This window comes from Augochlora pura, chromosome 7 (assembly GCF_028453695.1).
Source record: "Augochlora pura isolate Apur16 chromosome 7, APUR_v2.2.1, whole genome shotgun sequence".
Taxonomy (NCBI): Eukaryota; Metazoa; Arthropoda; class Insecta; order Hymenoptera; family Halictidae; genus Augochlora; species Augochlora pura.
The window spans coordinates 40,931,579-40,947,224 of NC_135778.1; the positions used below are offsets into that span (position 1 = coordinate 40,931,579).

The following is a 15,646-nucleotide window of genomic DNA, read 5'->3' on the forward strand; positions in this document are numbered from 1 at the left end:
TTGCTATTCTTTGCGCGCGTGTATTATTCGCGCGCCGATGCTTTCAGCAGGTAACGTAAAGATAGGACACCGATACGGGCAGGTAATAAGGCGATCTCTTTGTAATCGACCCCGTCGATCGTGTACTCGGCTGCGGAGACTTTTCAAAGGGTATCTTCTACTGACGTAAACGTGTGTATCATTAAACCATTATCGGGGAAAGCATCATCGAGTAAAGTATTCTGCCGGTGGACACGAACGCTTCTCCTGGGACCGCAGAAAATCATTGAGACCAGGGGAGAGTTGTCAATCGGTTTGCCAGAAAAATATCCTGTTACGTTTCAAAATTCACTTTTCGAATTGTATTAAAACTTCATTCAAATCTTATTAGAATAGAACTCGATTAGAATTTAATTAGAACATTACCTTCTCAATTCAATTGGAATCTCACCTTCTCAATTTAATTAGAATATTACCTTCTCAATTTAAGTCCGTTCCATTAAATAACATATCTTAATTTTTTTAATTTTTTAGGCTGTCAAAGTCCAGCGCAGCAATAAACCCGAAGTCACTTCGAAGCCTTTGCTTTCACGGCGCGCCGTTTATTTCGATAATATATAACGGATGGGAAACTGAAGCTACGTTGTTCCTATCGAGAAACATTGGAAAATTTATTTCTCGACTGAAGAAATAAAGGTGAAGAGGCCTCGTCTATACAACGACCCTATGGAACACGATGTGCGACTTTTTTGCATCATTTTATAAAAGAGAATTATACACCGAGTTTGAATTTTTGCAAGAGAGGACGGAACGCGTTTCAGTGATCGTATACAAGCTGGAATTCTCTGCAAAACTCGTGCAGCACGTTCGTTCAAAGTAAATAAACGGAGAAAGCAGAACGGATGTTTCGGGAGTAGATTGGCGGAGCGACGTCTTAAATGGATGTTGCTTTGCATATGCATGATAAGCAAGAACGATCGCATCCCTGGACAGAGACCTCCCGGCAATGGCGCATCCTCGCAGAGAGTCAAATATGCGGCGAAGCAACGTGGAAGACGAATACGTATACATCCGTATCTCGTTCGCATTAATTCGTTGAGTGTTTTCGTTGGTCTGCGTGGCGGTATTTAAGACCGGGAGATTACGTATTCAAACACCTGTCACCGTTGCACGCGACCAACTGGGCTTTTTATATGAAAATTGGCCCGGACGAGGTAAAAGTTCCGTGTAAACGCCATCAAAACGCCTTCTTTTTCTTCCGAGACTCGACGTGTCGCGAGAATTGCCCGACCTTTGGCGGCACGTTTACGTTTTATTCTCGCGATTGAATGTCTAGTATGGGCGACGAAGAATTTCAGAAATGCATCCACGGAGGAACGACCTATGCGAAAGTGTTCGGAATTGTAGAGTCTACGATTTCGAACGTGTATTTACCGAAGGAGCACGTGTGCACGGAATCTGCGAACCGTGTTTATTCGCGAATTAAGTATCCGTGCTCTTGATACACGGGTAATTATGCATTTTATTATCCGTGTACACGGATATAGAGAGAGATCCGCATATTTTTCTACCAGATTCCGTCAACGCGTATATACAATTTACGTTTCCGGGTTACGTGACACAACTGCCACCGAGGACTTTTTGTTCTCCGAACAGATTACCGTCGACTATTGATTACGCTTCGCTATTCAGCATTACGCGAACGTGTATTAAGGTATACGTTTGCTCGCGTATTTAATACAACACGTGTACCCGTGTATTTAATATTACACGGATCTGAATCTGGATTCGCTCGTTACACGCGCACACGTGTATTTACATACGGAGCTTCGCTGCGAACACCTATTACCGATTAAAGTAATCGAGACTGGTAGCAGAAGCTAGCGTATTCCAGCGAAAATAATTTCTCGCTAATTTGAATAATCGTGTCTTCCCAGTAGCGCGCTTAAAAACGATCGAGAAACTTCTGCTCGAGTCGAAAGATTTTCGAGCAGGAGATACCAGTGTTTACACCGAATATCTAATCGTCCCTCGCGTATCCCGGAAAACGGCTCGGAACGGTACAAACGCATCAGGATTAGTGAAACGGTCGACTCGCGCGCGAACGAGGAAACTTTTTTTTCCTGTGACCCGAATGGAAAGATTAATCGTTAAGCGAGGACGATAAACGCCAGGATATAATAGATCCCTTGGTTCGTGAAACGGTGATGTGAAGGCGAGGGAAATCGGGTCCCCCGGGGAATGCCTCGAATTTCAAGTAGCTGATAAAAACTACTCGTGTACGGCAATAGTTGCCGAAGCAAAATGTCTTCCCCGAAACCACGAGCAAGCAACAGACCGCTATTGTTGCCTAATTCGTGTTATCGGAAAACGATTTAGGCTGGATGTACCAGTTGCGGTCGCGCTAAGGATTTACATGAATTTCACCAAAAGTATTCTTAAAAGTATTTTAATAGATTATTTAATGCTACGAGTTATTTAATACTTTGTGTTTAACTCGGAACAGGGTAACAAAATGATTAAAACATTGCAGTAGAAAAATAGGGAAATTACGAATTTTTTCCTGTGGAATCAGCACAATGTATCTTCCAAAATGGTTTCTATTTTTTCTGTATATGGGAGAAAGAGAGAGAGAGAGAGAGAGAGAGAGAGAGAGAGCACGTGATCCATTTGGCGAATCAAGATGTCTCCGTCTTAATCGCATGAAGAATAACACGCGGAAGGTACATAAAGTAACTTAAGTACCGTCTTTATCTCACGTGCATGTCCATTTACTGATTAGATCCGCCGTTCTTCACGTACGCGAACAATGCCGATTGTTCTGACACCTGATAACGGTTTGACGCAAACCAGTAGTGTCAAAAATGTAATTGACGCAAGTAATACAGGGCATATCGTTGCGACTGCTAAGCGTTGTTTAAAATGAAAAGCGAGGAACCAGTAATTTTGACCGACGCGTTAACTTCATTATCAAATTAAACAGCGACATAAAAAAACGTAGACAAAACACAAGATCGCGATCGTGCGCAGTGCGGACATTTGGGAAACGTTAAATTCTAAAATGGCATATAAGACAAGTGACGTCTCCTATACGTCATTGTATGCCAAGGGGTTAATTATATTCTCGGGAAGCTCGAGCGCCTCGGAGAGACTCTCTTCCGCGATGGCAAAGTACTCCGGGGAATTCCGTCTCGTATCTCGAGTTCCGGAACAATGGGTCATCGCTGATCCGGCCGCCGCCATGCCGATGGTAAACCGGCGCCGATGATTTCAAATCGAATGGAATATTCAACTTACCCGAGAGTAGAAAGAAATCCCGAGACGCTTCCCTCCGCGTAGAGGCTGACGATGTCGCCGAGGTGGAGGAAACTCGCCGAACCGAGAATCTCGGCCATCTTGACGCTGGTGTTGTCGATTCTCTCTCGGTGCCTCAAAGTCGGAGAAATTTCACCCCTTAGCCGAGTGAATTATTCATGGCTACACCTACGGGGCAGAAACGGTCGTTAGCACACGGGAAACTGCACACAGTATGCAGGGAGTGCAACCATGCAAGCCCTTTGGTCGTTCGCGCCTCTCGCCGCGCCGATGGACACCCGGGAAAAACCATCACTCTACTTTTACGCTGTTTCTTAGAATTGTTCAATCATGGAGATACCGAATCCGTTTACATTAACTTCGTAGATTGTCGAGATCGTAAAACAATATTCCACGATTACGTTCGGAGAACTTGCAGGAGAATTTTTCAAAAAAGAAACTTGCCTCGAAAAGTATAATTAAGTACACGAGACAAGCACTCGGCTCGATCTTTACTGGGTTATCAATAATGCAGCCAAGGTTCGAAACGGTTGCTCGATCATGCAATCTTACGAAATATTCGGAAGACCCCAGGTGTTTCTCGAATATATTAGCAGCTTTATTAAACACGAGTATTTGAATGTTCTAGGAGAGCTTCGTTCAACAGAACCCCCTACAAGCGAAACCACTGGAAGATGATTCATCCTCGCAAAGAATAATAAGCAGAATCGCGTGAGCTTTACAGCAAACAGAAATGCAGACTTAAAAATAACACGATGCCAAAGACAATGAATTTGCTGGAAACGATGGAAATGGACTAAATAGATTCGACTAGCAGCAGTGGCACGAAATGGCGCACGGTAAAACATTCGATCTGAAAAATTGGTCCATAATCGATTGAAAATGTGAAGCGACATGTTTCGTTCAAAATAAATAGTTTCTGCGATCCTGTGCACTTTTCTGTGATATTTTAATAAACCCTCGCATTATTTCCTTTCCAAATTCTCACGAGAACGTAACTACGGAACAATATAATTTTGACCAATTTTTGAGGCCAAATATCTCGCGGTGCGGCAACGGAATAAGAGGAAGAAGAACGGAATATAAATCGTTTTCCCTTAATTGAATAAGGCGATAGATTGAACTCGCCGAGATTACGTCCAATTGCAAAGCGTGTCTTGAGAGTTAATTACTCCTATCACGGTACTTTCGGAATGGACTTTTTCCCGGCGTCGACAGCCGACTGCGGCACGACGGCGCGACGAGTTTCATCGCGCTGGGAACCCTATAAAATGGATCCCGGTGAACTCAATTCTGCAATGAAAATTGCCATCTTCCCAACCGAGCTCGCTGCAAAACCGACACGAAGAGCATCGATTCTAATCGCGTTTCCCGTCGATGAACCGATCCCGATCTTTCAGCGTACCAAAGGATGCCGAACGTTATTACGATTCTCGTCGGTCTTTCGGACGTATGCGCGACACAATGCAAAGCATCTTCCATGTTTCATAAAGGAATTCGAACTGGAGGCTCACCGAACGACGAATATTTCTTCTTTACAATTCTTCTCAATCTTTTCCGATACGCTTCGATATAAACTACGAACCTCGAGTTTTATTCGCTACTTTTAAAGGACCGATTTTGAAGTTTACTTAGTCGCACTGACTGTGAAGTTTTATACAAAATAGATGCTGCTTGCTGACGTATGGACCGAATGCTTTCTCGAATTATTTCGGTGAACAATACAAAAATACACCATTTGCAATCTAGAGAGCGTTTAAACAATGTGGTTGTAACTTTAATTTCCGTCGGGAGCAAATACGAGCCACCGTCCTAAACACGTTAAGAGAAGTATGTACCATCGGCGACCACCGATCAGTAATAACCACAACTGATCAATGCATTTAATGCCAGTTGATATTATGGATCCCTCGTGACCACGATAATTACTGTGATATAGCTACTGATCGTATTAAACGCTGGTCTCTCCAATGACCATTATTGGTCGCGAAGGGCCACCAATAATAGCCGCAAGTATCGACTGACAATTGCTGGCTTCCGACTTCGCGATCGCAAGCTTTCCCAAACAACCGCGGCAAATCGATCTCTGCGAGCAATCGGAGCGAACCGTAAATGCCTGGGCAAGAACCGAGGTGTTACAAATTCGTTGCAGGCTAAGTAGAACCGTTTCTAACGATTTAGCGGCCATTCGTTTCACTCTGCGCCTTCAACAACGGCGAACAATGGGCAATCTTGTGTATACACGTGTCCGACACAGCGAGCCGCGCGGCGCTTCGAGTTCGGACGCGAGAAGAAGAACGTTCGCGTGATATTTCCAATCGGATCGTTACTCGGGCGAGTTGCGGCGAGCCGGGCGGCTCGTTAAGATCGAGCACGGAATGAGCTAGATTTAATTGGACGACAACACAGGCCGCAAATTGGCCCGCGAAGTTCGCCGCTAATAGAGACCGGCCGGATAAACGAGGATCATTGTTTTCGATTAACACGTCCGTCGTGACTACGAAACGGTGTCGAGCGCGAGCGCGAGCGCGCGCGCCCCGCGGAACGATAAATAACAGTCGGACTCGCGTTTCTATTAAATAACCGGCCCCTGCGGAAAGTGAACGCGTAAGGTTTCATTGGTGCCCGTAAGCAGCTTAATTTTAAGCTCTCCCAGCAAAGCCATGATTCGTTATAAGAGGGATCAGAGCCGGCGATCCACGCGAAAACAGTTCGTGATTGATTACCTAGATGATATCGAGGTAATTCGAGATCGATTCGCTTCGAATGCGTTTCCCTGGCAAAGAGTGTCGCTCGTTGCGACGCCGCGCCGCTTCGATCGATCACTGAATCGTTTTGCCATCGACGCCGGTAGGAGCCATCGATCGTTTATGACACTGAAGAGCGAAGTCCCTTGATCCTACGATACGCTGCTAACGGGGTGTATGTGTTCAATGTATCGGTAAGTTAGATCCAATTTAAATGTAAGAACATGGTCAAATAGGAAATATAATCCTATTTCGCTGTAATATTTTTCATAGATTATAAGCTTCGGTATTTAGTTTGTCGAAATTCCTCCTGGCAAATATATTGCTAACGTGATTGGTAGGCCGCGGATTTTCGTGCAAAATACAAATTGTCTGTACCGATTGCAAGACGATTGAGGCAAATACTAAACTCGATGGTTTCAACTAGTTTAGTGGAAATGAATCTATATTTTTGTAATATAATTTTATTTGCCGGTCGTTTTATAAATAAGTTAACAAACTGTTAAATAAATAAATAAATAAAAATATGAATTATGAATTGCCTGTGAAACTGTTCTATAATAGACTTCCATTTGTTACATGCTACTGTGACCACGATGTTAGCCCTTTCGCGGCGAAACGTTTGCAGAACCGTCGTTGATGAACTATTTACGCTATGTCTACTGGATTTCTTAACCTGTCACCGGAGCGCAAAAGCCGGATAAGGAAGCGTGGAAAAGTTTGAAAGAAGCTATTCGCCGCGTGTTTCCACAGCCTTAAGTATGCAGATCTCTTTACACAGAGGGACCACCCCATATTACGTCCCCATGTAAACCAAACAGATATTTTTTTCTACTTGTTTGCCACGCTCTCAGACACTGTCATCGATTTCCCCGGTAAAACCGAACCCACCTCAATGCCGTTGTTTACCGATAAGCTTAAGGTTGAAGGTCAGTTTATTTAAAGAATCGCTTCTCCCTTGCAGCGAGCCGCTGATCAAGGATTGTCGGCCCTTCCTCGATCAATTTTATATCGAATCGATAATCGCGCCTCCTTGGTTGTCTCTCACTGTCTCAATTTCTCGGATTGGATCGGCTTCTCTGGGCGGACGAATTCTACGTCGGCTTCTAACGTTCGAAATTCCAGTTATCAGATTACTCAAAGTTAGGACAGCTCTAATTGCACTTGTCTCGGGCAAGCTTCAAACAAGAACGCCGCTTTCGCCTTTAAAGTCATTGTACCGGCGTCCAATTTCCTTCTACGTGGACGACCGTGTTGTTGCCACATTCACGAACGCAACACTCTATTCCTGGTATTCATTCATAGAAAAATTCGCGGAAACGGCGCCGTGACTCAGCCATCTGGTCTTATTTTCATCCCGACGCGCACATTAATTGACAGAGAGCAATGGCTATTAATGCGTTCCGTGAACTTCACTTTTTCGTCGCTTTTACGTTAGTATACCTCGCGTCGCGACGCGAGGACATCTGACCTGCATTTATATGAATATACGTAGATTGTATCTATTCAAATTGGTTCACAAATTCCAAATTATTTTTCTAAAAGTCTATCCTTGCATTACGAATACTACAAGTAATGAGTATGTATATATTATCAAACGATAAATATATATTATCTGGGTTGCGGAAGAATTTATTAGTCACAAACAAGTGCCAACAAAGGTATCTGTAAAAGATATCACAGTACAAAGGCTTTACGATAATCAGATCGTCACGTTTTGAAACTTCCTCTGGCAGTTTTCTCAGAGCGATAATTTATAAAGTCGCATATACTTCGAAGTAATTCTTGCTTCTCGTTAAACGACGCTGTGGAAGTGTTTTTTTCTTCGAAACTTCACTGCCCCTACGAGCATGTACATAAAAACGAGATTTTCGTAAACATTCGTAGAGTCCAGGTATTATTGTTCACGTAGGCGACTTTGCTTCGCCGTACAGCGAATTCGGATTTCAATTTATTTTTCTCCCGAATCTTCTAGTGTTAAATTTAATCTGTCGGCCTTCGACAAACACAAAACTCTTTTAGTTTACAGAGACACGGCCACCACGCGCGCCAATAATTTCGAGCTTCGGTTATCGGTTGACGAATATCTTCGTAGATTGTTAAATGGGGCAATAAAAGTAAAACGATCGCGACTCGTGCCCGAGAATTATTGTTTCTCGAGTAAATAGGAAACTATAGCAAATATAGCTCATATTTTCGAACTATGCTCATTTCTTATAAATAGAATGTAGACAAATAATCGATTAAACATCAACAGACTTGGTTTATGCCTTTGCAAAAGCTGGAACTGTGCGGATCGATTTTATGTATCAATTTCCTTTTCTTTTGCAAAACGGAGTAGGTGCGAGTGCATTTGCACAAATTTTTCCACATTTTTTCATTCATAACAGAATCGCGCGTTTTAACCGAATGAAGTCGAGCCAAATAAAACCGTTAGAAAATTCGCCATTATGAAGCGGAATCTTTTATTAAAATAATGAAAAGGAAGGTAAGTAAAGCGAGAACAAGATTATCTTGATAAATTAAAAAGGAGAGATAATATAAAGACCATGTCGAAGAACAGGTCGAAGACAATGAGATGGATAATACCGAAGTAGGATTCAGACCTGGTGCTCCGATAGCAGTGGAAACTCGGGTAAAAGGTAAACGCGAATTTGAATTCTAACGCGAACATTACGGTTATGTAGGACGTATCGAGCTGAAAACGAAGGAGAGACTGCATTTCATCAGCCGGAGACATGACGAAGACACGTTAATAAACTGGCAGCAGCCGATGCAGCAGTAATAGATGGCCTTAATCGGACACGACGGATTTATTGCGACGGTTTCGTTTTCCGAATCCCATCGGCGCAGAATCAAACTGGCGCAGTCCGGACCGTTGATATTTAGTTAATGGAATGGAATGATAGACCTTAAAACGGCACAGATGAGCCGGGACGGGTCATGCAATATTCATGAAGGGTGCCGCAGTTTTGTTTTCGCATTTCTTCTTTTTCCAGACACCCGTACGATGTCGCATTTACATCACGTTTTGTAGGCGACCTACGAATTGAATCGACGGAGACGCGCGTCAATTAAAGGTCTGCCAGTGACGGCATTAATTAAAAAAATTGTCCGATGAAATTCTGTTCTGGGTCGTATTTTAAATTGGAACTTGATCAGATGAATTTGCTATTACAATTAACCCATTACCGTACGGTTCTTTTCATAGCTGACGACCGACCGCCCCCCTTTGTCCTCGGAAATTTCTTAAAAAGAAATGATTTCATAATCGCCTTGTGCCTTCACTGGTTTTTATATTTAAATATCAATAAAGACGTTAGCTTCGTTCGAAGGAAATAATTATCATAATTTTTTCTTTATCGCTAGAACGTGGATCTTTGTGAAAAATCAAACTTATCTCCATCAGTTGCAACAAAGATTAGTCAAATAACATTTTCGTGCTTTCTATAATAATTAATGATAAATTATTGTGATATTCTCATTGTCTGATATTTCAGTTGCTCATTTTCGTTGCAAACGTTTGATAAGTTGTGCCTGATTATCGCGGTAACAGGTAATGACATCGAGGAAAATTAATAACGCTGGAGGCAGCTCGGGCTTAGGATTTTAACGAAGCACGTCGACGTATCGATACGATTTCATTAGATCGTATTGACGGCCAATTGGCCGATTATTGTTCGATGCGCGAGAGAACTGAGTCGTAGGGTAAAAGAGACATCTGCGCGACGGTTTTTCCTTCGCGACCGGCTCGCTGGATTTTTCTTTTCTGTTTCTCCTCGAGATCTATATTTACATCCAGCAAAGGATTCCCAATGCAAAGGAGGAAACTTTTACCAAACCTGATGCTCCAGTTGTCAAACTTCAAATTTTGCACGAACGAACCAACGATACTCGATCAGTCGAACAACATCGTAAGACTCGTGCAAGCCAATAAAATTTGGCGCAACCATTTCTCTTTTCCAATTGCTTTTCCATTCGACTTCTGTGTTATTTCGAGTGCTTTGTTTCAGCAATTCATCATCGTGTACGCTGTTCGGTTAATCCCGGCGTCGACAGGCGGCCTAAATATATTTTGAAGCCTAAATCTCGTCCCTTTCGAAGCAGCTCAGCCGGTGGCACGCGCTTCAAATTAACGGCTGCGCAATGATAATAGGCTACGTATATTCGGTTTCACGCCGGGAACCGTATAATTTTCATAAATTGCGAAATCGCGGCTCGCATGCGACAGCCGGTTCTCGTGTTCGACCGGCTGCTCGAGTTACCAGTGTCCTCTTGTAGTTTCGTTTTCCCAAGTGGCCTTTTTCTTCGTCAACGACGCGTTCTTTTTGCGTCTATTGTGTACGGCGAAGCGCGCGCGCAAGTTTATTGCGAACTGTATAGAATTCGCGAGAATCTTTCGTTACACGAACACCCGTTATGTGAATTCTGTCGCATGGGCATTTGTTATTTGAACGCACTATTATGTCAACGGTGTGCTTCCTTTTACAGTACTGCATGCAAATGTCTACACCCGTTTCCGTAACTGCTTTTCTAGGATCAAATCTATTGACGATGATTAAACGTTGAACACTATTTGAAACGTTCTATCGTCGCGTTGTTAACATTTCGTTATTTAAATACTACAGAAAAAAAATTTAATTCGCAGAAATTATAATTATTCGAAATGTCAAGAAGAACTAAAAGAGAACGTTCTTCGAATTTTTTATACGAGCTCGTAAGAAAATTTGTAACAATGCATTTTATGGATTAATTAATTTTGTATTTAAAAATCCAACAGTTTGCACATTTTGCAAAGATTTAGCAGAGCTGCTTGAATGTTATCATTAATCACTGTACGCGTGAGAATGACAGGGTGTTCAATGAGAAACGCATATATAATTTCGATTAACCTTGATGCAATCTTTCGTTTCATACTGCTCTACACATTTACATATCCCGCGCAACGCACTCGATCTACCGAGGTAATGTACTCACGAATGCACATACGTGATTCGAAAGACAGTGCTCGTGGCTTTCGTACGTGGCATAAAATTGATAGCGTGTCCTGTGTCAATTGACTTGCAAACTTTAGAATTGAACGAAAATTTTTGTTCTCTTCTCAACAAATAAACGAAACGATTTTTGTATTCTAATAATACGTAACTTTCAATCTTCAGCAAATAGAAAAATGGTAATAATCGGTTTCAATCCTTTGATTTTTAAGATGATACCCTAAAAAATGTCCCTAGTAAACAATTTTTACCAAAAGTCAAGATAGAGGAGGAAATAGATGGAAAGAATCGTTCGACAGAATACCAAGATTATTCTAGCATACACAGCTGACCTTGGACGACCTTGAGTCATATATCACTGGGTTTATCTCAAAACTTCCACTTCATAGAACGGCGACTACGATGTACTGTTTAGAGCATCAATCGTGAAGCGAGAATTACATCTTCCACAACTAATCTACAATCATCGTCACAAAATTCTACGATACGTATATAATCGTACGTATGTATATTAAATTGTTGAAAAAAATATCCTCTAGATCACGTTTTTGTCAGACTCTCAACTAGATGCAACGTCTCGACTAAACAGAGTCGAAGACGAATATCATTCGCGGAGAACGCGGTGACAAAAAAATCAATTGTGTCTTTCATTCATCTGAGACACGCGGCGAAACTCGGAGTTAACATCAAAGGAAGAAATAAATTATTTCTGTCGACGCTCGAGGTGGATATCGGATTGATCGGTACTCGAGAGAGGACGTATTGAACTTGATCCCCCATTGACAGCGCCCGCTACCAATATCAGGTTTATCAGATCGAACTTGACGAAAAGACGGAAGCAATTGAACGTCCGCACGCTGTGTCGTTAACCTCCGGCGAGCGTGTTTGCGCCGACGCGACGTACCAGCTGTCGATTCGTGTAACGCGATGCGTTTCGCACATGAAATAAATACCTGCCAGCAACAAGCTTGCACCGCAGCGGTAACAAGCATTGGTGTTCTGCTCGTTTGTGCTTCTGCGACTCGATGAAAAAAAAATTTCCCGCGAGAAACAAAATGAACGAAACGGAGGCATACAAAATACCTTGTACGTCGCTGTTCGAAAGTACGCGGTTACGTGCTTAGTTTTGTTTGTGTGCGAAATCAAAATTGTCTGAATTAAATCGAAAATATTTTTTTCTGCTCGTACCATCCGCGAAAAATATTATTGAATCAGCTGATAGATTACTAAATTGTTAGCTGATAAAAAAAGGAATTCAGTCTTCACAGTTAGCGTACATCCGGTGTAGTATATGTACATATAATCGGTGCTATAACCGGAAGTTGAAGAACCTCAAGTATGATAATGCTTTAGAATCAGAATGGGAACACAAAATTGTTTCTACTTAACCGTGGTATGTATCGATTCTAACAAGTGTGCTGAATGTACGCGGTATAAGTACCGAATCAAACTCGAAACCGACTTTCGGTGAATTCGGTTTTAATATTTATTAATATTAATATATAATATAATAGTATAATCATATATGATATAATAAAATCATCACACGGACGAATTGTAACTTCTGAAAAACCTTTTTCCTATTTGTTTAATAAACTAATCTTTCTAACGTCTCATCAAAATTGAAATTACTTGTTAGAATTTGAAGAAAGAAACGTTCGATTTTAAAAGGTGTACTTAGTGATCAACACTGTATTTAGCAAAGTATACTATGCAATCCCGTTGATTTGAGAGATTCGTAAAAAATGCAAAAGAATAAATGTTTCTTTGCAAATTGTGGACTAGATTATCTTGCCATTCATAGACATTTTCTATGTATCCAGATACTTATGGTCGACGGTGTAAATGCGTATGCTAGACGAGAGGAGTTTCACGTGTGTGCGTGGGTGTGTGTGTGTGACTGTGTGTTGGTACGTTCCGAGCGATAAGCGTCATGCAAATACGGTGCATGCTGTACGTAAACTGTTATCATCGTTTTGTGTCAACCGGCTAAGGACGACCCGACAATTATAGCAATACATACTCGGTCTTACCTGAAAATATACATGTGGAACTGTCGCGTGTATCACTTTCTTTGATGTTCGAATTGTGCCGCGCGATAACGGTAGTTACACTTTGTTTGATTAGTTTACAACGCGCATGGTAGCCGGAGCCAGACGAACAAAATAATTTCGGTTTTCACGGATATTGCACCCGGCCGCTGCACAAATCAGACCGAAACAAGTTAAATCGTCGGTTTTGCCATTTTTGTAATATTTTCTCTGGAGAGAGACTTGTCGAAGTATAATTTCAATATCCTCCTCCACAAGTAATTATTATTATTATTTACATTTGGAGAAACATGCTACTCTGTATAATTAAAGAAACAAAGGACAACAAAAGTTCTGAATGAAAATGTTTCTATATTATTTGCTAAATTTATAAAATTATGTATAGGTCAAATAAACGTATTTAATACGTTTATTTCGATTAGAAAAAATAGCGTTACACTGAGAATATGCTATGTTATAAAATATTGGTAAAATTATCAAGACGCATATTTAGATATTAAATATTGTATAAAAGATTGTTTGTCTACGGTCTGCATAGATATATGAACATTCCTGGTGCTTCTTCTGCACCCTATCAATATTCTTCGAGCTTTTCCCTTCGTCTGGGGTCTCAAAGACATAACGTTTATGCTGTCTCTTTTGGTTCGTGCAATTCCATAAATACCAGAATAACTAGAGAGGTTGCGTCTTAAATATTCATAAATACAACAAACTATACAGTGCGCTAAGGCGTTAATGCATCGTATGCAATGATATTACCTATTTGAAGCAATAAGCCGTTTTAGAACAGGATACGATGAACAAGTTAAAAATAACTCAAATCAATCGTAAGTGTACGCTTTAAATTGGCGGAAAACCCGGTTCGATTAGCGGATAGATGGAAACCAATGTCGTTGCATGACAACGCCTAGATCTCGCCCAATAAAAATACGAACAACAACGGAGGAACTGACTTGTTCCAAAGACAATCAACATAATTGAAAATCTAGCTTCTATTAATTTCCAATTCCGTTGTACAATCGAACGAAATAAAATGTCAACTGTCAACAAACTGTCCACGCAGAAGTTTTGGCAAAGGGTCGCGCGCAGCCTGGAAGTTAGATCGAGGATTAAAATGGCGATATTTCGCATGCATCGGCGCGATATTTATTTAGCGAGCTCTATTTCTATCGGTTTCCCGTTTGTACCCGTTCGCATGGTACACAAACACGGCGAAGAGTACTGGAGGGAGGATAAATACAACATAGAAATAATTCATTATGGAGCTTAGGCGAGATCCTTCTACGCCGATCCGTCGCTTGGATCTCAGCGATTTCTGCCAACCGATTCACTCGCAATCGATAACGTCGTTTCATGCTCCGTCTCGAGCGTTTCGAACGCGAAACGAATTTGACGACGAGCAACGTCCAAGCAGTTGGCAATACCAATCAGCTGACACACAATATAAATACGTAGATGGCTCGTACATTGGACACAATTGAATCGCGTGTTTCGCGAGAGAATGACGGGTGAACAAATGATGAGAGAAAAACGGTTCTGCCGAGCTGGTCGACGAATCTCTAAAATCGATCGGGTCCCTGTGACACGAGGATCGGCAGCCGCGTTCCTCCCGCACGAAATCTAACCTATCGATATTCCTAGAAAGCGATCGACCGTGCAAGCAACAGTGAACGACCGGAACCGAATAAGTCGGGAGGAAACTTGACTAAGCATTCGGGGAACACTGGAGAGGAGTTCGCGGGGGGGAAACCAGAGGAAACGTACTTTGCACTATCAGCATTCGTCGAGCGAAAAAGAGGAAACGAAAAAACGTGTTTACTCACTTCCTCGCCGCCCGTGCCGATCGGATGTTTTCGGTGCACTTCTCTCCGCGTCGTCGTCGTCGTCGTCGTCGCCGCCGATGGAAAACTGTTCCCGAGGCGGTAATCGGGCCGGGTCAAGAATGCCGGAGAGCACGGCGCGCCGAAAAATGATTTCAATAGGTCGATGATGTTTGTCCGTACGGCGCTCGTTACGTGAAAACGCGGCGAACGCTCGTCGATCGTCTGTCTCTCGTTGACTCTTCGCGGCAAGCAAGTACGTGTCACACGTTTACCACCACCGATCTCCGCCAGAACACACGAGAGATCTCCTCGTACGTCTTTCGCGTTCGATCCGACGGCCTTTGGGATCGGCTAAAAATGCACTGGACCGCTGGAATTTTCGCGGTGACGGCCACAGTGTATATCACCGATACGCGCGTACGTAGACACGACTGCGGCGGGACGACGCGCGAGGAAGAACGTTCACACCGGTCGGTGGTCCTGGTACGACTGGAGGCACTGGACACGACACGACTCGCGCCCGCACCGCTTCGCATATGGCCGGGCATGATCAATCGAGTCGCATCTTTCCCTATCTATCAGCTTCCGCTTCCACAAACTTTCTATCTAGCGCATTGCGATATCCTAGAAATATTAAATGCACGAGAATAAATCATGCATTCGTTTTCCGAGGTAAAATAATTCATGGAAATTATTTTGTTTTACCGTCGTGTTTGAAACAAAGATCGCAAAAACTC

The 15,646-nt window shown here is 42.4% G+C and overlaps 1 protein-coding gene across 3 annotated transcripts in view; it reads right to left on the bottom strand.

Moving 5' to 3' along the window:
* LOC144472744 (inositol 1,4,5-trisphosphate receptor-like) overlaps positions 1-15,436 on the bottom strand; it is a 46,092-nt gene extending 30,656 nt beyond the window's left edge. For 2 of the 3 annotated variants that reach the window (XM_078186075.1, XM_078186074.1), the window contains exons 1-2: positions 14,910-15,435; positions 3,277-3,462 (exon numbers count right to left, since the gene is read on the bottom strand). In XM_078186075.1, coding sequence (XP_078042201.1) covers positions 3,277-3,374 — 98 coding nt within the window. In that variant the 5' untranslated portion in view covers positions 3,375-3,462; positions 14,910-15,435. Of the gene's footprint in view, positions 1-3,276; positions 3,463-14,909 lie in introns of all 3 variants that reach the window. The other variant, XM_078186073.1, reaches the window with a different exon arrangement.
* Between the last annotated feature and the right edge of the window lie 210 nt (positions 15,437-15,646).